General features: G+C 37.5%; 1 protein-coding gene across 1 annotated transcript in view; it reads left to right on the top strand.

The window, feature by feature from the left end:
• Positions 1–20,684, top strand: part of MMS22L (MMS22 like, DNA repair protein) — a 103,001-nt gene that overhangs the window by 73,194 nt on the left and 9,123 nt on the right. Inside the window, exons 16-22 of the mRNA XM_075498413.1 lie at positions 1,690–1,840; positions 6,488–6,630; positions 7,383–7,525; positions 7,684–7,843; positions 10,093–10,262; positions 17,936–18,147; positions 20,498–20,664. Coding sequence (XP_075354528.1) covers positions 1,690–1,840; positions 6,488–6,630; positions 7,383–7,525; positions 7,684–7,843; positions 10,093–10,262; positions 17,936–18,147; positions 20,498–20,664 — 1,146 coding nt within the window. The remainder of the gene's footprint in view (positions 1–1,689; positions 1,841–6,487; positions 6,631–7,382; positions 7,526–7,683; positions 7,844–10,092; positions 10,263–17,935; positions 18,148–20,497; positions 20,665–20,684) is intronic.

Below are 20,684 nucleotides of genomic sequence, written 5' to 3'. Positions count from 1 at the left end.
TAGTAATAGAAAAGTTGAAAGACCCTTCATTTGAAGCAGCTCTGCAGGAGTTAGTAGGTAACGTTAATGAAGGAGGCAGCGTGCAACGGTAGTGGTCTCATACTGCTGAAGCACGTATGGGAAACAGCAATACAAATCAAAGGAAGAGGTTGTTAATGTCAAAACTTTCATTCATTTCCTACGGTGTCATATCTTTTTATTTTATATTAACACAGTGAAATAGCAAGAAGAGCAACCTATTATAAACTCTGCTTAGAAGCAGGGGAGTGCAGTTGTGACCTGCTTTATAGAGATGTGTAAGGCAGTACTACAGAGGAAGGCAAACCCTTCCCACACTGTATGAGCTTCTTGCCTTAGAGGTTGCAGCCCAGAGGAGAGAGCAGCTGTCACAGCTCTCCTGCTCCCCCTGCCAGGCAAATAGCCTGGGACTTACATTATCCTTTCTGTCTCCCATTTCTCCCCCACCCATGTTATGGCTGATGCTGCAGAAACAATGTGATAATCTGGAAGAAGGGTGGCACAAATTGCTTCCTCACCTAAGGCAGAGTGGGGACTCTGTATGACCTTCTTTTTTATTCCAAGGCACATAAAGAAATGTGAAGTCCTTCATAGCTTAAGGTGGTCTGTCCCTATACCGTTAACTAAAATAGCTTCATTGCTGTTTCTGAAAACTAGCCTTTTTTGTCTAATTCAAAGTCAGCTTCTCAATGCATGCAGTTTTACAAAGCATTACTTTAATAAATTAATATTACATTTATATTTAACTTGAATTGGAGAATTTGGGAACTAGTGAGCCCCTTTATTTCATTGCCCTCCAAAGTCAGTTTTCCTGACTCGTTTGATGCCTCTCATTTCCTATAACCTAATAACTGCTCAGCATTTCAGATTACATTTTCCTCCTGAGTATAATGCATTTGTCATTTGCAGCATAAAGAATGTGCTATATTTTTTATTCTGGTAGTGTTAGATATAGATTCCACAGTAGACCTAACAGAAACAGCAAAAGGTTATGCTTCATTAACAAAAACTCTGCGCAAAGTACTGTCCCAGTTTCTAGATCTGCAACTGTTATATGAAGATCCTTTTTTCAATAATAACCTTGTCCATAGTGCTTTATTTACACAGTAACTTCTGATACATGAAAGTCTATTCTAAAAACAGAAAGGTACCAGCTTTTACTGAGTGAATTCTTTCCAGATACAGTTCTTCACTGCGAGAAGAGTATAAAAACAACAAAGCAAATTAATAAAACTCAACCCTGTAAAGCACAGTAATACTTATGTGTACAAGGGAAGAAGTGGTGGATGGAGGAAAGAAAGGGAGGCCAAGAAGACAAAAAAGCAAGTTTTTAAGACATAGTTTTTATTGCATAGGTGGTAAAGCTATGCCTTCAGGACTTATAATCTGTGGTTTCGTGAATATGTTTAAAATTGTGTATGTTTGGATCCATTTTACCTCCTTTGCATTCAGTGTGTCATGTTGACTTACAAACTCCTGGGGACAGAGACTACATTTTAACATGTGTGCAAACGCTATCTGTTAGAATAGTTGCCCAGTTTTAATTGAGATTTCTGGTACTCCCAGACTGCGCATTATTAATCATAATTAATTTTCAATGCTTTTTAGTGGAACAGGGATGTACTGAGAAACTGTTAACGTGGTGATATGTTTTTCTCTCTTTAAAATCAGGTTTTACTCTCTTAGCTTTGGACATACCTAGCAAAGCCCTATCAGATCTCCAGCCACAACCCGTTCTATCAATGATGCAGCTGTTTGGATGGGATGACATGGTGTGGCCTCAGCTGGTGTCAAGATATCTAAGTCACCTAATTCAAAACAGGTGAAAAATTGCGACTGCTTGTTCTTCCAGTACCTTGTCATTCCTTCATTAGACTTGTGGAAAATATTGCTTCAAACAGTAACGTTTCATTAAGATGGTCCAGGTTCTTTGCATCTGCTTAAAGTTCTAGGTTTCTTGAAATCATCTGGCACATTTCACAGGGGATAGTGGGTGTTATTTGGGTTGGATTGTTTGTTTGGTTTTATGTGTAAATAGCTTAAGATCCTGAAAATTTGTCAGGAAGATAGGTAAGTAGTTTGAAAAAGTTATTTGTCTTTTATACAGCAAACCACTTATTTTTTCCGAATGGAAACAATGTTGTTACTAACAGATTTTGGAAAATGGGGACCTAGACAATTTCTTCAGAGAAATACTTCCATGAAGAGCAACACTGCATCAAAGTGAAATGCCTGAACCCCTAACCTATTTTTACTTTGCATAGTTATAGTTATCCACCCCTTCTATTGTTGTTACACTTGGGCAAAGTTGTTAGTTTGGCAAGGCAGTAGCCTCCTGCCCTAGCTGCACTTGAAGTTGAATAATGTAACTGGGTAAATTTTAAAATTTCTAGTTAAAAGTACTGGACTTATTTTTCCCCTACCAGTTACTCTTAACACAAAAACCTAAATCTTCTTATAAATAGTCAAGATAAACTTTATCACAGAAATCTGAAGATGCTATATAGTAAGTATTCAATGTTTAATATCTTGACTTCTTCAAGATGAAGAACTGCTGCAGGAAGCTCAGGAGGATGGGTTGGGCAGTATTGAAAATATAAGGAAAATTATCGTAAGGAAATGCATGCATTAAAACTTTCTTTTTGGCAAGCTTGGAACACTTTCTGAGTGCATATAGCTCAGGTTTCTGAGACCTGATAAATGGATGCTTTAAATTAAATAGTAGGTGTAGAAAATTGATCACGTTCCTATGTTTTACATGCCAATTTTCATAGAATCACAGAATTGTTTAGGTTGGAAGGGACTCTTGAGATCATGTAGTCTAACTTGTCCAGTGCTTCTGCTCAAGTAGCAGGGTCAGCTAGTGCAGATTGCCTAGGACTCTGTCCAGTCAGAATTTTATATACCTGAGAAATTTTATTTGCTTTAAGTAGGTCTCCATGAACTTAAGATAGATGGGTGGTGGTGGCGGTTGTTGTGGTGTGGGTTTTTTTCTCCCCTTGTCCCGCTTCTGAATCAGGCTTTGGAAGCAGGGGAGGTGAGAGATGAGAGAGAAAGAGAGAGTGTTTCTATGTTGGACTGTCTTTGAAAGTGAAAAACGTTGCACATTTTTAGGGCACATACTGTACTAAGGAGCATAGCTGTAAAGCAGGATATGGTAAAGACTATTTCAGTGTGATTGGCAAAGATGAGGCTATGGCCTTCTTTCAGAGAGATGTTAAGAGGTTGAATTTAGTTCCTCGTGTCAGTTTGGAACTCAGGAGAGAAGCGCTCAGTCCTCTGATTTGCTGTCTTTCTCTTGTATGATCTTGATAGGGTGAGTTTCATGCAAAGTTGCAGATACCTAGCACATGCTGAATGAAATAGGAATTAAGCGCATAAATGCCCATTTATAATTTGAATTTTGTTGCTCTTCAGGTGAGATCAAGAAAAACATTGATGCCTAAACTGGAATTTTGGTATAATTTAGGTGCTTAAGGCTAATTACTTGTTCCCCCAGTAAACACTTAAGTGATTGAAAGCAGTTACTTAAGTATTCATTAGCAATATTCATTAAGCACCTGACATATTGTTACATATGTATCCACAGATACGTTGCTGTGCTGGCTGAGGTGACATTTACTGTATTTGGAACCACAGTCAAAGCATTCCTGTTCCCAAGTGTTTGGGAGCATGGTTGCATTGGCAAATGCAGAACGTGCACACATAGCTAATACTGAGTTCCCCCTACAGCCCTGCTGCCATAATTTCATCTAAAAATGCAGTTAGCATTTATGATAGTGACCTGGTGTACATTAGTTGAGAGGTTAGAGCACTTGTGCAAGAATTTGGAAAACCCAAGTTAAGTGGGTCTTGCACTCTGAGGGAATTCAAACCCTTACTTCCAAGTACCGCCTTAGAAAGGAACGAGAGGACCTTGCCCTCCTCTTGCAGGGTTGTACCATGGACTAGCTGAAGATGGATCCGTATTGAGAGAACTATCAGTAAAAAGCATGACTGCATAGTTGAGTGATGATGGGTATTCGTCTTTTGCTTATGTGTATGTACGTTCTCACTCTTTCTGGTTCTCTCTCGTATGCTCTCGCTCTCTGTTACTCTCTGCTTTTCTGAATTTTCCGACCTGCTGGAAGCATGGGACAGAAAGCACTCACGCAGAGGCAAATATTTGTACCCCTAAGCTGTTGGGGTTGTGATTGCTGAGCCTCAAGGAGAATTGTCTGTTTCCCCTATCAGTTGCCTCAAGGCCAACAAGGTGAGACTAGGCAAAGTTATGTCCCTACCTCATCAACAGAGCTGTAAGGTGCTCACATTTCCTTGTGAAAGGACAATGAGTACCTATGATAAGACTTTTTTGGTAGAATTATACAGAGATACCATACTCTAAACACTGTCATTTTATTATATCCTAATAAGACGGCAATTTTTTGTAGCATGATTAATGTACTTACTTACCTTAGGCAGTTGTAGAGCAAAAGTTATCAAAGTGGCTAAGTGCTGGGATCTTAAGACTTCATGGTTACTGCGTTGTCATAATTTTCACATCAAACTTTCTCAGTGAAAAAGTCAAAAGATTATTTCATTGCTGATGCTGCTATATACCCTGCAAGCTCTGCCTGGTCTCTAAGATTGAAGCTTATTCTGCATATCAGCTATTTCAATATCGATAATAAAGGTTCTGATGGACAAAGCTGTGCCCTTAGGAATATTCGCACAAGCTTTGGCATTTCTTTTGCAGTAGTGCCTAAAAGTTCCTCTCCAGATACGTGTTGTGTAGTGCATGATAGTGTTATAGCCTGTTTAAACTAACTTTTAGCATGTGTATAAGCTCACTGGTTTAAAAGTACCACTTGCCATGCTTCTAGTGGGTAGTTATTGTTCTTTTCTTTCTTAAGGATTAGGAGCATATTCCTCTCCAGTTTTAGGAAGACGCTTAAGTGGCCTACCTACCAGCAAGCAACTGAAACAAGAGCGAGACTACAGCAGAAACTGTTGGGGCAGCCTTTGGGGCCAAGTAGACTAGCTGTGTACATCAAGATCACAGAAGGCTGGAATTTTTTGTTGTTTATACATTATTGCAAAGAGCATTAAGTCTGTAGGCATCCTGTTTTTTTCTCTTTTGGTACTGGAATTTAATTATAATTTTTTATATTTTATTTGCTTGCATTTAGTCCCCTTATTTATTTTGTCAAGAGTACTTCAGCAGGGATGTTCAGACAAAAAATAGTTGTCATTGGTTTTAACTAAATGAAACAGGAAAAAAAACTTCAATAATGTTGTTCAGTGAGAAACAGAATCCAGTTTGGTTTCCATCTGGACCTCTGACTTTCTGTTGCAAGCATGAGTAAAAATTCAGTAGAAAATAAGTAGATTTATATGTACATATATCAAGAAAAGAGTACAAGCGTTTTTCATTAAAGTCAAAGCACCTAGGACTGACCAGGGAGGAAGTTTCTCAAATAAAAAGGTGTAACTGTTTTCAAGAAATTTCACTGACCTGAAGCACACACGGAGCTTATCCGATAGGAATTGCAAACGGGGTGCAGAACAGACCTGCTGTCCATTAGCAAGGAGTTTCTGCAGAATTAATGATGCGGGGCCAGTATGCTTAATATGCTTTTGAAAAAGTGACTACAGCAGCTACCCACGGTGGTAAGGCAAGTAAAACTTTGGGAATACTGAAGAGTAAAGTACAGGGATTGTGCATTGAGTGTTGATGGTGCCATTGACTTTGGCGTGACACCTGGCTGGTAGAACAGTAGCAAGCGTTTGATTGGAAGTATATACAGCAAATTTGCTCTGTGTGTGAATGTATATACTTGTGTGTGCATGCATACATAAATACATACGTTTGTAAGTGTACATCAAGTGTAGCGGTTTCCTTTGTCATCTCCAAGCTGCCTTTTTAGGTTTCCCTTTTTGATCTGTTTATAACATGACATATCTTTATTTTCTAAAGCAGACCTTCTCTTCTCCATCTTTTATGTAGCTAGGACTAAGCAGACTTCAGAGTAGCGTGGGGCACCTGAGCTAGCTTTATCTGAAAGGCTGGGGTAGCTTAAGCAGTGTCAATATGAAGTTCCAGGTTGATTCAGCTAGACTATTCCCAGCATTGTACATCAGCAATTTAGATAGTACTGTCAAATTATCCATTGTTAGAATAAGGCATTTCCTATTGTGTGAATTTTTCTCCCTCTGTTTTATGTAGAGAAAACATATGTCTGTATGCTTTTATACTACCATGTGTGGCATTACCAAATTTATCATGTTCTCTGTATTTAGGCATCAGGATATTGTGAGCTAAGTCTGTAGAGTACACAAAAGGAATGCCAGTTGGCCTTTCCGCTACTTTATTTCTAATTGTTTCTGTGGACTGTTTCTATATGTCTGCAGCCAAATGAGACACTCTGCCACCTTTTTGCATACTTTTATTAGATCTCTTTACCTTTTTCTTCCTGTTGTATTCATGCAGTGCACTGTGTGAAGCTTTTTCTAGTATGGGATATACATCCTATGAAGCTTTGACAGTACGTTCTTGGTTTCGGTGCATTTTGCAAATGTTCATAGATCAACCGACTGGTATGCTGGCCAAGACAGATGCTGAGCGAACAGTTGGTAAGTGTTCACATTTCCCTAATGTTTGCAGTAATGATTCTATATTGCAAAACTGGCAAACATTTTCGGCTAATTACAAAATGTATTTTTGTTTGTATTCCTTTACTTTTACCTAATTACAAAATGTGTTCCTTTACGCTGCTTGTGCTATTTATTGATAGTTTGCCTGCTCTGCATATGACAAATTTATCACAAACAAAGATAAAAGAGCTTGTTTCCTTGGAAGCAAAGAACAAAAACTTGCTCCCAAGGAGACAAGCTATTTTTCCCCCATGGAGAAACTGCTCTGAAAAAAGTGAAAATCTGAAGTAAATAGTCAGAAATCATTCTGTGAATGCCCTAAAAGAAAAAAGGAAAAAAACCCAGTTGCAAGTAATTCTTCCCTTTTCTATATTGGATATTTGCTTTCTTAGAGCAATACTTCATCACTTCTATAAAACACTGCAGTTCTAATTATTTGTGGAACACATCTTCTAGTGACTTTCATACGCATTTTGTAGATTTTGAAGAAAACCGTCACTAAAATGAAAGACTTGTTTATCCATACTTAACACTCTTCATTCTCTTATATCTGTATTAGAAACATAACTAGTTTAGACACACGTTCTTTGTCTAGAGAGATGCAGTCGGTTGCAGAATCCTTGTATTTTAGACATTTAAAAATCTTGTTTCATTTTATGATTTTGGGACTAAAGTAAATCGAAAAGCATAACTATACTATATTTACTGCTGTGCTCTCTTGTAACAAACAGGGAAAGCCTATATGGAGCAGCTGACTGAAATGACAAGACTGATTTTTAAACTCTCAGAAGTAGAAAACATTCTTTCAAAGGCTCATGTTGAAGAGTCAGTTTTCAAGCAAGACCCTAAAAATGCTCTTGTTCAATTCATTAAGGTACTGTACATCTCTGTGTTAGCTTCATAGGACAATTTTACGGAAAAGGAATTATGTATCAGATTTTGTTTGGTGTATGAAAAGAAATTACTCACACAAACCTAGTAAGAGACTTAGTAAGTTTATTTATATTTATTTCAATGTTTCTGTTTTCTCAGGCTGTTGGTAGAACTTACAGTGGCCTTCAGACGCTCCCTGAGAAATCTGCCATGGTAGCAAAGTCTCTGGAGTATTTAGGTGATGTATTAAAGTATGTAAAACCTTACCTGAAGGTAAAAGGACCTCCAGAAGGTCTGCAGCTTACATACTGGATCATAGGTAATTATTTTGCAACCTCTTTTCTTTTGGGAAATAGTTTTAAGGAATCAGTAAAATGTGATTTTTAATACTTTTTTTTTTTTCCCTCTCTACTGTCCATCTTAATGGTTTAAAAAAGCAAAGTCACCAAGATGTTACAGTTAGGTATTTAATTTTCTTCCACTGATTTTCTTTGGTTTTTATCCTGATGCCTAACCACTGAAAACCACCTGTTTTACCTAAACAAATACAGAAACGGTGACAAGCCAGTGAAGCAGTGTTATGACATGCTACATCATATTTACTGGAGTTATGATAGTGGACAGGTTGGCTTAGGAATGTAACTTGCTTCCTGTTAGAACTGCTCCTCTTACATACACTCTGTCCTTTATTAAAGCTCAAATTCTAGTATTTGTTCATGAAAGTGTAGAACCACTGATAGGATGGAAAAGTGCTGTTTATTATGAATGCATGTGCCAGTCTGACCCACTTGCCTTTAAAAATAGGGTAAACCTTACGTCTCTTAAAGACAGAGGTAATGATTTGCATATACACGCAGTGTATATCATGATTATAAGGACTACAGTGAAAAGCGTGACCACGATGTAGAAGGTGTATCAAATGTAATGGAATATGAATTTTGTAAAATAATTTATTTTTCTATTGCAAGATCTGCATATTTTGTTATACAAGACGTATGTCAAATTAAATGTTTATTGATATCCAGATGTCGGGCTGGAGTCTTGTAAAGTAATTTTAGATTGGTATTTTCCTTTCTGTTCTTTGCAATAGGAAATGATTAATCTTCAGTCATGCTGTTATGTGTGAGAAATTGTCCTTTCTTTTTAGTTAAGAAAACATAAAAAAGGTTTAAAAAAAAAGTATCTTAAGTGTATTTCAATCACTTCTTCACATTCTGTGGGCTTTTTAAATTATAAGGACAAAGCAAGAAGCTTAACAAATCTAAACACCTCCTGTCTGTGATCAGATTGTGTCTTCTACTGTCCCATACATCACAGGAGTGATGATAGAAGAAGTACTTTTAGCCAGAATGAGCATGTTTCTTTCAAAACAGGAAGCTTAGACAACATTATTAGAAGTATTGTTAAGTGATCGTTCTCTTTCTCTGTGATTGATCATTGTGTTTTCTTTCACTCCGCAAGATTAATGTTGTTTCGCGTTCTTTTTCGATATAATAATGGATGACTTTTATAGATTAATCATATCTTGTAACAGCCTACTTTTGATCATTCATTATTTTCAAAGTCTTAAACATATTTTTGGGGGATAGTCCTGTATTTTCAACCTTTTTCTTGCTTCAGCAAACTTTTTCTTGCTTCTAATTAAATAGAAAGTTAAGAATGTCTGTGGGAACTACTACATAGGAATCTTGTTTTATTTAATCTATATTTTGAGTATTTACACTCAAGAGTATAGAGTTATTTTCTCAAGAAAAATTACACCTCACCCGCAATAAAGATGTTTCTCAAAGTTAGGGTATTTACACATCAACACCTTTTTACATTTTTTTTGCAACTCAAAAGGAAGATCTTAAAACAGGCTCAAAGCTGCGCAAGTGATACGTTAATGTGTTGAAAACAAGAAAGATGTTCTCTGAGGCTCTCATTTTGTGAACTGAGAGCCCACAAAGATCTGGAGACACCATGCTGGTTTAATGGAGCTGGCTGCTCCTCATTCTTTTTAATCTGCTGAATTAGACGCATTAAATACAATTTGAAAGATATTTAATGTTTTCCTAACATTGAATTGCTATGAGAGTAGTTGCTGATGTGGCCACAGTGGTGTTAGATAAATGTGAAGGGAAGGCAAAGGTAGTGTCTCTCTCTAAAATGTGATGAATGCACACAGTAAGGTAAATGTTTAAGTGCATGTGTGCTGATTGCAATAGCGTTATGTATCAAGTTTACTTAATTTTTCTGCAGGGATGTGAGAGACTGTCCTTTCTTTAGCGTTACTGTACTTTTCCTAAAGCAGCTTCACTTGCCTATAAACTTGTAATTGTAATTTATTGAATCAATTTAGTACTTTCATGAACTGTAAATGGACTTTGAGTTGTCTTGACTGGGCTTTTTCTAAGGGGATGCCATGGAATGAGTACATGGGAGTGAGATGTTTCAGTTGCTGTTGCTACTCTTGTATTATCTAATTTAGCATAATTGCCTCTTTAGGCTTTCTTCATTTTTTTTTTCCTGACTGTAGATTGCTTTGGGATTTCTTGATTTTTTTTTAATTTTTTTTTTTTTCAACAGGATGTCTGGTAAAGTTCTGGGCACCAATACTGGCTACTTCCAAAGCGCAGCAACTCTTGTTCCGCATCGTGGATTGCTTACTGCTGCCGCACTCTGTGCTCCAGCAGGACAAAGAGCTGCCTGTGGCTTTGCTGTCTGCCATTCAGGAAAGCCTGCCTCTTTATCTTCAGGTAAATATCTAAACTCTATTATCAGCAGACAAACGTATCTTCAGGAAAAGATTCATATTGCAGAGGATGTTTTCTTTTTCCCTAATCAAAACAAGCGTTGACTGAATTTAAAGAAGGAGCAAGAGGATTTTTTTCTTCTTGTAGAAGTGGAAGGAAAAATGCTACCCCATTGGCTTTCCTTTCATTGCGTGCAGCTATGCTGTGGTACGCTCCAGAGCTGCTAGTCTAATCGCTGTATATAGAGAAGCTTTTAGCCAACCTGCTGTTTACACTGGTCTCTGATGCGAGAGATTTCTGATCAAGACACTTGTTGAGATGACAGAGCAAACAAATGTTTTAAATCATCCTTGACTTGGCTAACTGTAGATAATTAAAGATGAGCTACTCCTTTTTTTTTTTTTTTTCTTTTTTTTTTTTTTTCCATTGCTCTTGGGAACAAAAGACAATCCTCTGCATATCGTGGCACTGTTTTGTCTTAATAGTTTGAGAATGTGTTTTGCTGAATCAAATTCCTGCTGCTTACACTTACATGACTAAAGCCTTCTTGACCGTTATTCCTTCTATTCTTCCCTCTGCTTACCTGTCACTCTTGAAACTCTGTAAGGCTTGTTGATGCTGTAGAAAGAGACTAATTCCTGTGGGTGAGGAAGAGAAAAGAATGTATTTTTTAAATAAATAAGTTGACATGTTCTTCCTTGTAAATCCTTGGGTCTTTTTTGCTTGCTTTTTTCCTCTCCGTCTTAGTCTTCATTTTGATTGCAGTCTTAACTGGTTACTTTACAGGATTGTATTGTGAAACAATGCAATGGTGGCACTGTAAACATCCCTCAGATTTATTCCTTTCACAAGTTGCATTGTGATCAATGGCATGTCATATGGGAGTGAATATGATTATGTAATGATGTGCAGAATATGACTTGCTTTGCTGCTCTGTAGGTATTTTCAGAAGCTATATACATGTAGGACCATCTGGACACTGATATTACCACAGAGTGTGACTCTCTGCTTTCTAATTTAGTATTTTAGTCAGAGAGCACTGTTTCTCTGTAGTCTGCACTTAGGTATGTAGTTTTAAGATGAAGCCACTCAAGTTGTTTTTGAAGTCCAAGTGTTGTGGACCCTTGTTTCTTGTTTTCTTTGTCAGTCTCTGACTTCATGACCTCAGTCGTACTCTTCAGCAGTCTGCTGTGTAGTCCATGTGCTTTCCGCTAAGCCAGATGATCTTATTGACCAAATAGTTTATTTTAGACAAATGCTGCTTCTAGAAAACCAGTAATTCTTTAATTTGACAAACAATTCTGGGGAGAGAAGACAAAGAGGAGACTTATTTTTCCTATTTCAATATGGAACTTCTACATTTTTATTAATTGTTTGTATTTACAAAGTTCCAGCATTTTTAAGTGCTTCAAACTGCTTCATTCATTCCAAAATATTTCCTTCCTCTTTATGCGGGAAAGCAGAAAAATTCCCAATTTTTGGATCAACTCAAAATGAAAGTATTTCAGTATCAGTTTAAAAAAAATACTCTCTTAGGACTGCTTCTGAGCTCCTTTGAGATCAAATGGATTCTAGGCACTCTGATTTCTCAGGTTATCGTTTCACAGTTGGCTTAAGGCAAGTTGGCTTAAGGCTAAATTCATTCCCTTCCATGACCATGTGCATTCCCATTTAATTTGCTTTAATGATTCTGTGAATATGGGATGATTTGTGAGCTGATTCAACAAGTAACTAGCCCCACAAAACAAGCAAACAAAAAAACCCCAACCCCCTAGATGGACATATCGGAAAAGATAAAACAGTGTATGTGGAAGGAAAGTGTGTAAACATGGTGAGAGGAAAGACAGAGAAACAGCATCCTCTGGAAATAACCCCACCTTGACTAGCTTAAGCTGCTGGTGAAATGTGTGATCAGACTCTCTTTGGGTGGCTGCCTATGTCTGGTGCCCATTCCTGGAGGTGGAGCAGTGGTATTTTAGTGCAGGAGCCTTAATTCACCCTAAAGTTAGACAAACATTGTTCCTTAGATCTGTCCCTGTTAATACTCTAGCTTACGAATTAATCCTTTGGCAGTTACATGAAAATAAAGAAACAGGAATTTGGAGACCATGCAAAATATCTTCATATACATGCAAATTCTTTATTCATAGTCAAAGCATAAAAGCCCTTGAGTAGCATTTCTACTCAGAGGTCTTTTCAATTCTTTTTTTTTTTTCTTTTTTCCAGTCTTCTGAAAAGTTCCAGGCTCCATCTCAATCTTCTCTTCTCTTTATTTTGTTCTGAATTCTCCTTCTTCAGCTCCTTCAGTGTGGGCTCCTCCTCCTTTGTCTAAAGAACCTTCTTAGATCTCAGAAAACGTATTAGTTTGCAAGCAATGGTTTGCAAAACTTCCCTCTTTCCAGAGCTTTTAACAACTAATCTTAATGTGGTTTGTTTGATCCTTTTATGTGGGTTTTGAAAAGGATTTGAAATCAGTCTTAGTAGCAGGTAATTAATTTCACACATTCATTGATGCAGCAATCTTATGAAATCCTATAGAATTTCTGAATTGTATAGAAAAAGATTCCTAAACGGTCACGTACGCTGTGTAATGATAATGCAGCTGGCCACACAACCTGGGCAGCAGGCTTAAAACAAGAACAATGTTGTTGTCACTGTGTTGTACTAAGAGAGGGCATCGCCTTTGTTTGCCACCCTAAAACGGCAGAGGCCAATTTTTCATCTTTTAGGACAATATACGAAGCTGCTTCTTCTCTCCCCAAAGTATAGTTCACAATTCACTGAAACTGATGACTGTATTCCACTGGCCGTCACCCCCCTCCCCCCCCCCCAAACCGACAGGTTTATTTTCAATAGATCAAAATTACATCCTTTGTTTAATTTTACACAAGCACAAATAATTGTCAAATGCGTTAATTAAGACTAGATGTTGCATTTCTCTCGCCTCGATTTAGACTGACTGTGTTTACTTGTTATGTTTCTGTTTACTGTATATATAAATTTGGGCTATACAGCTGTGCCTTTTGACAGTTATTGGGAACTGATCTGTTCTCCACTATACATTGAACTCACCTAGAAGTTTCCTTCAGACTCAGTCACTGATTCTGCCTTGTCAAAATAGCTTAGCTCTAGCAACTTTTAAACTAGTATTTTTTGTCTTGCCTAAAGTGTTACTGTCTGGATATTATTTCTTTCACTGTGCATCAGCTGTTTTGATAATATTTGATGACCTAAGAAAGATTTTGTTCAGATATGATATCAAAATTGTCCTCAGAGTTGTTTGAATGATGGACGTCAGAAAGTAAAGCATGAAGAACATGAATGAACAGCCGTTTTATAATTTTATGGGACTGTTCTTAATTATGAGAGTGGGGCATGTAAAATCTAACATTAGATATTTTGCCATTGTAAAAAGAAGTTGAGTTAATTTGTGTGATAGCGATTGCTGAAGCTCACCGCAGGAAATTTGAGAGCAGTTGAGATTGCTCTTGGATGGATTTCTTGGAGAATGATTTGGAGGAACTTTGGTACGCATTTACCAGTAATATGGGAAAGAACTGAAGCAGTGTACAGAACTTATTTTAGAGAAGAAGTACTAGTTTAAATATATCTTGTAGAATAGAGTGTAGGTGCACGGAATAAGCATAATATACGTAATGATGGGAAAGGTAAGATACCCTGCTTGATTTATCGGCGTTAATCCTGTCCAAACACAGAAGATGGTTGATTTCTATCTAAATACAGGAGAGTGGTGAAAGAGCTTAATTCTAAGTAGTGCTTGGCACATACATTTTCCAGTGATTTTAATGGGCCTGTGCAGGCTCAGCATTTGTCAGAGATCAGACCTTAAAAGCCCTCCTGTGAGCCACATCTGTGGTCCGATATTTGAGCAAGCTTATTAATACGTTTTGTGAATTATAGTATGTGTTTAATAGGAATTGTACAACATTAATTGGTGAACAGCAGATTTATTCCAACAGCAGGACTGATATTATAAGTCATCATTAGGTAGCTTGGCATTTCTGCAGTGAATAGTGCCAGTAATCCATACTAATCGGTTCTTCGCTCTCCACAGGTGATTTACAGATATATGGATAAATCAGAAGAAAGAGGCAGCTCTGGCCACAAAAGGTTCCTGCAGTGAACACGCACAGGAATCAGTTGCCTTTCTGCTAAAATGAGGAGCAGATGTTGTCATGCCCCTCTGCTCTCCTTAAAATGTCTTTGTTTTTTGGGGTGGTTTTTTTTTCTTTTTCTTTTTTTTAACCTCAGAAGGTGGCTAAAGAACATAGTTAAGAAAAAGAGGGTGGCTCTGTCAACCCTGTAAAGTCCATCTGCTTTGTAGGGATTGTCCTAGGGGTCTGATGTGATTGATTTCAGATCTCTGGTCCAGAATTGCAGTCCAGTAGCATGTGTTTCTTTTCTCTCTCATATGAACAGTAGCTTCCTTCATCTCTGTTAATTACCGGTAGGATTTAAAAGAAGAAAGTTCTATGTGATTTCCTTGTAATCACATCCTCGCCAGCGCTGCCTAGGATATTTTGCCATCGTACTGAGAGATTTGGAGCTACTGTGCAGTGTTGGTAATTTGTCCCTTGTGCCACTTGGGATATGGTGTTGTCAGACCTTGTGCAGGTCTGTTGTTCTCTGCACTTATGCAAGAAAAAAAGAGTCCAAAAGAAAGAACACAGTGTTGAGCTAAAGTCAATGGGCTTCCAAAAGAGAAATCCAAGTTCTTCTCTGGAAACTTTTAGGGAACAGTAGAAGGGTCAGGGTCAAAGTTGTGATGATTCTTCCCTGAAGAGCTTCGATGCTGTAGATGTGCCCTTCATCTGTGAGGACTGATTTACCAATTTTTCTGCTACGTGGAAGAGAAGGGGTTTTTGTTTGGCGGTGTTTTTCTGGCTCCCAACAAAATGGAAGGTGATTTTTCTCACTGTTGTCTCACTGGAAAAAAGAATTTGTATCTTGGAAGCAGTTGGTGCTAATCTTCTAACTTTCATTAGGAAAAATGATGAGGCTCATCCTTATTGAAGAGAGAATTTTGGTATTACTACATGGGTTTAAAAATTACACCTTTTTTGAGAGGCAGCCTCTCTGCCTGACCGACCAAAAAGGAACCTAGAATCCTTTCTAAAGAAAACATTAGGTTACAGAAAAAAAGCTGTCTTCTGTGTTTTTAAATGCTTCTTAACAGCTCTTCTTACAGGGTTTCAAGGGCTCTCTCTAGCCTCATCAGATAACTAAAGAAAAAACCCACTAGTTAACTTATGTCCTTTTTTTCTTCTCTAGTCAAGAAGAGTATCTTTCAGTAATGGTCTTGACAGGGTGTTGGTTTTTTGTTGTTGGTGGTGGGTTTTTTTTTTAATTCTTTCCTTTTTTTTTCAGATTACCTCTTTCCCCATCCAAAAAATTAGAATCGGTTTACTTCAACTCAGAAAATGAAAATGCTTTTATGAAGGATCAGGCTAGGTTTGTTGATCCATCTTCAAATGAAACTATTAGAAGATCTGCAATAATTAGTCAGTGTTCCTTCAGATATTTAAATTCTAGTATTTTTTGCTTTTTATTGCACCTATTAAGTATCTTTGGGATCATTTCTTAAAAACAGTAACTTATTATTTAATAATAACTGTTTCTTCCTTCTTTTCTTGATACTACGCAGCATTTGTTGATCCTCAATTTGAAGAACTCTCTCATTTTAGTAATAATCATTGTCCGTTCTTCACAGGTGTTATGTTCTTCATGTATTACTACAGGTGTTCTCTGTAAGGTTGTGATGTTATTTGTGTCCCCTTTATCAGATAGATTAATACACTTTCTCACAGATTTTTTTTTTGTAGTCTTAAAACAGTCTAGAGTCTTAAGTGTACCAGCTCCGATTTGGGGATTATGGAACATTTTCTGTCTTTTTGTAAGAGCTGTATTACAGAAAGCACAGGCAACTCTTCTTTATGCCTGATGCAACATCTTACATCAACATCTTACCAAACACTCAAGCTTACATACTAAATAATCTGTCATCTGTAACCGTATCTCTGAGTCTGCTACTTGCCAACAGTGTTTTTAAGAATTCTGATATAGCAGCAGCTGCTTTTTCCTACAAAATTTTGCTGTATGTATACAAAAGGAGGAGAGAATCTGAACTGTTTATTAAAGCCCCAGTTCAGGAAGTGTGGTTTTTATCATTGGGACTTACCAAAATTACCAAGGAACTCTAGAAGTATGTGAAGTTAAACCCTAATTGAACATGTCTGTGTTCAAGAGGGCCACCTACAGCAAGTCTTCAGGCATGTCCTGAAGCACCTTATTTCTTGAAATCTCATGTATTTGTTTGCTGTGGAACCAAAGGTGGGAACTCCCCATTTCAGGAAAGTGCCAAGACGACCCTCAGCTATGTCTCAGCCTGCTTTTTTTCTGAAAGAATTGTTCTGTCATGTTCACGCAGACAGGTATAGGTGAAAATCTTCTTGGGGAAGGACTCCTATGCGAAAAGCAACAGAAATACTCTTTGTCAGTAGCTGGGGAACAAAAGCAGCTTGTCTTGAACTATTAATTCATATATTATGGGCATTAGCTTACCTCGGCAACCATCAATATTCAGGCAGATACTCCTCCTACCAAAAGTGGAGTCTGGATTGCAATGCTAGTGGAAGTTTGAAGTACTGTTGAAGTTGCTGTCTAGGGAACTCTGTGCTTGAACTTCTTTTACGCCATTATTCTTGTTGGAAAATACTACTGTGAAAACTGAATTCTCAAGAGGTTTCTGTTTGTGCTGCTGACTGTGACCCTTGTGATAGGAGATCACTGGACTTTTTTTTTTCCCCTCCTAGTGATTTGTTGTTCTTCCTTTCAGTAATCAAAGGAAGGGGAAGGAAACTCTTAACTTTCTCTCACAGCAACTTGTACCAGTAAGAATAATACTCTTTTTTCAGAGGTGTACCGTTTATATGTTGTATAACTATGGGTAGTGTTCAGATACGCACTTTCTGGGCAAGTACTTTCATTATAGATTTTTCTCTGGATCAATATAGCTTATATTGGACAAATCACAGCAGTTTTAGCCTTATCTTAAACAGATTTAAAACCCCCCTCTAAATCCCTTATAAATGGTGCCTAATTTACCCTAATTTGTTCACACTACGAGCAAAATTTTTCTTGTCAGACCACAATTCTAAGTGCTCATTTTTCTGCTATATCGTTCGTACAAAAATTTCACACAGTGCTTTACAAACATATGAGGTATTCTCTCTCTCTCATTCTCTTCCTTTATAAATCTTACCTGACTAATATACTTTGAGAGACCACATACAGAGTTGAAAAAGAAATGAGGAGCTCTTGGGCACAGAAACACTTTCTCAGGTCTGAAATGTCAAGGTTTTATTTCAAATTTGAAGGGGAGCTTGCATGTCCTGAAGCTTATCTTCCAATATATTAATTAGTCTAGTAAAAGATTTTTCTCTCCTTTGCAAGCTTTGCCCTGGCTTTGTCTTCATTTGTAGACCATGATATCTGCAGCAAATTACTGATGCTTATTTGTAATGCAGTAGTTTACTCTTTATGCAGCAGTTTACACAGTGTGTAGTGAGTATTTAGCCAATGGTTGTTAAAGATTTTTTTCAAAAGTATTGTTAAAATCTATTAAATGTCTCACTTTCTAAAATTTCCTTCTACAGGGCCTGTCCTTTATATGTTGTCAGTCCCAAACACAGGGTGCCTATTTAAATCAACTGCTTGGGAACATTATTCAACAGTATTTTGGACGATTTCTCCCTTCTTCTCCGACTGCGCTTGGAGCCAGACAGCATCCTATGCTGACTGCTTTATGCAGTTCCATTACAGCCCCTCAGATGCTCCGTCTACGGAAGACCACTCTGCTTGTCATAAAGTAAGGACCAGTGCAGTAAAAAAACATTGCTTATTCAGATTTCACAAATAGCTAATGAGAAAGGCAACGCCACTGTTTTCTTCTCAGTTAACTGATAGTTTGGCTGTGGGAAGAGCCTGTAAGTTGCTGGGCAGGGAGCAAAGGAAGGACAGTGTGTATACATCAGGAGAGTAAAATTGGGAAGATCTGGAGACTAGCGAGAGAGTCATTGAGGATAAAAGTTCTAGACTATAAGAAAAAATATCACATGGGACCACATGAAAAGCAAGTACTTTTCTAGAAAAATTACATTGCAATATACATCATCGTATATGTGTGTCTCAGGCTGTATTTAGGGTCACAGAGTTGTAGCACTTATAGTTGCACAGTTACCTGTGCATGGGAGGCCTTGTTGCTCTAAGTGTCAGGGTGTACACAGGGGTGCCAGCTACCCAGGGGAAATGGAAAATTTGGGGTGTGGGAAGAGGGAGACATAGAGGCAAGGAGAGAGTACTTGTTCACTGTGCTGTCACTACTCACACGATGTCAGCAGCAGCTATAAATGCTGGGTCTCTGCTGCTGAAAGGCAGAACAGGGAACAATCTGTACTTTTTGTCTATGTTGGGAGAGGAATTAAACCCCCTCAAATATAAGGTGATTGCTTATATCCAAGGTAATTGTATTTTTCTGTGTTAAAGAGTGTGTATACATGTTGATTAAGAGAATTTAGGTGTTGATCTTAGGTAAATATTATAGGCAATCCTGTAAGTAAAGCCTGTTTTGTCACATATTGAAGGAGTGAATTAAGATTTCATAGTCTTATTTCTGATATGTTTTTAACTATATGAATACTCAGACTTTATCATCTTAAAGTTATTTGTGAATGTGTGCATGCATGTGTGAATTTTAAGATTGATAGTGGAAAGTAAGCTCTGAAAGCATAGTGGCACTTGGTGACTTGTAAGACATGAAACATTCCTTATTGATCTGGGAAGAATATCTTAGAACTGAGCAGCAGTCTGATTTACAAACTGTTGGGTGATCAGGAGGCAGCCAGTAGGTCTATACATAAATACATACAGAGTTTGCTAGCCATTTTGACATATGAAAGCTAGTGAGTATCTTGCTGCTGCACAGAGGAAATTGGACCACATGATCAGGGGTCTATTATCCAGGCCAGAGAACCATTTTAGTGGAAGAGCACCCCAAAAAAAAATTAGTGTGAAATTCTCATTGTAAATTAATGGGATAGAACATTTCAGAGTTGCTAATATTAAAGTAAGACCACACGATACAAGGAATACAGAAGTAAAGCGTTACAACTTTCATTTGCCAAGTTATACCACTGCTCTGAAGCTGTGCAATGAAATACTCGGATCTCTGAAAGTCAGGTTTAATTTGAAAGTTGTAGAAGCATGCCTTAGTAAGTTTTTAACAAGGATGGTGGTTTTTAATTGATGCATTGCTCAGGAAACATGCGTGCCTTTTTTTGAGTCACTAATGGTACCTAATAGTAAGTATCTAAAAAGTTATTTTGCAGCTTTTGAGAGTGCTCTTGCTAACTGATGAATAAATGCTGTGTTCTTTTTACCTGCACTTTTCTGTCTTGAATGCTTCAATTTAAACTTATGGTCTTCAGATTTCAGTAAAGTAATTTGTAATGTCAAATTAACAGTAGTTCAGATTTTTGTATCCTTTTTCTGAAAAATAACAAATCAAGCCGTTCAAATTGGAACATTCAACGTGCATGATGTGAAAATTTGCTCTTGTTGCAGATTGACAGGTCACCTTTTATCTTTGAAACCAATTTTATACTGGACATGATTGTGTTAATGGTGACAGAGCAAAAGTAGACATTGGCTGTCCCGTTACAACATACTGTTGACAAAAATAAAATAACAGTACCGGTGTAACAGCAGCGCTGTTATAACAAGTTGGATTGTGAGTTGACAAAAGCACATAAAGCTAAATAAAGTAATTGAACAACAGTTGCATTTTGGATGTTGGTTTAGGGTCTTAGAATCTTGATTCCTCCATTTTTTTTTCAGTTATTTTATGAAGCTGCCTTTACATTTTAACTTTTATAGTCACACTTGGCTTTTTAACTATAATTATGATAGCTGCTATTTCTCACTTCCCTCAACAGAAGAGTCAGAAGGCATCACTGTCCTCTCATAACTTGGGAGCCTTTTCTAAGACTAAGACAAATAGAAGCCATTCTATTCTACAAATAGAGCCTAGATAAAGATAAAAATCTATGTAATAGGCCTCCTGCTGAAATATCACAAAGTTATTTTAAGGTGTATGGTTCTTGCATTGAATGGAAAAAACCAAATTATAGACTCTGTTCTCGTTTACTTTGTCTTCCCAGTGAAAACTACATGCAGTTCAAAGGTAATGCTCCACCTCCTCGCTTGGCCTCAGTTCTTGCCTTCATTCTTGAAGTACTTCAGAGAACCCAGAGCACTGAACTATGTGACACTGACTTAGTTCTCCCAGCTGTGTTGAAATGTGTGGTGTTGGTTAATGAGCTACAAGGTGAGCTGCTTGTTTGCTTT

This window comes from Mycteria americana, chromosome 3 (assembly GCF_035582795.1).
Source record: "Mycteria americana isolate JAX WOST 10 ecotype Jacksonville Zoo and Gardens chromosome 3, USCA_MyAme_1.0, whole genome shotgun sequence".
NCBI lineage: Eukaryota > Metazoa > Chordata > Aves > Ciconiiformes > Ciconiidae > Mycteria > Mycteria americana.
This window is presented reverse-complemented; position numbering and strand designations above follow the sequence as displayed.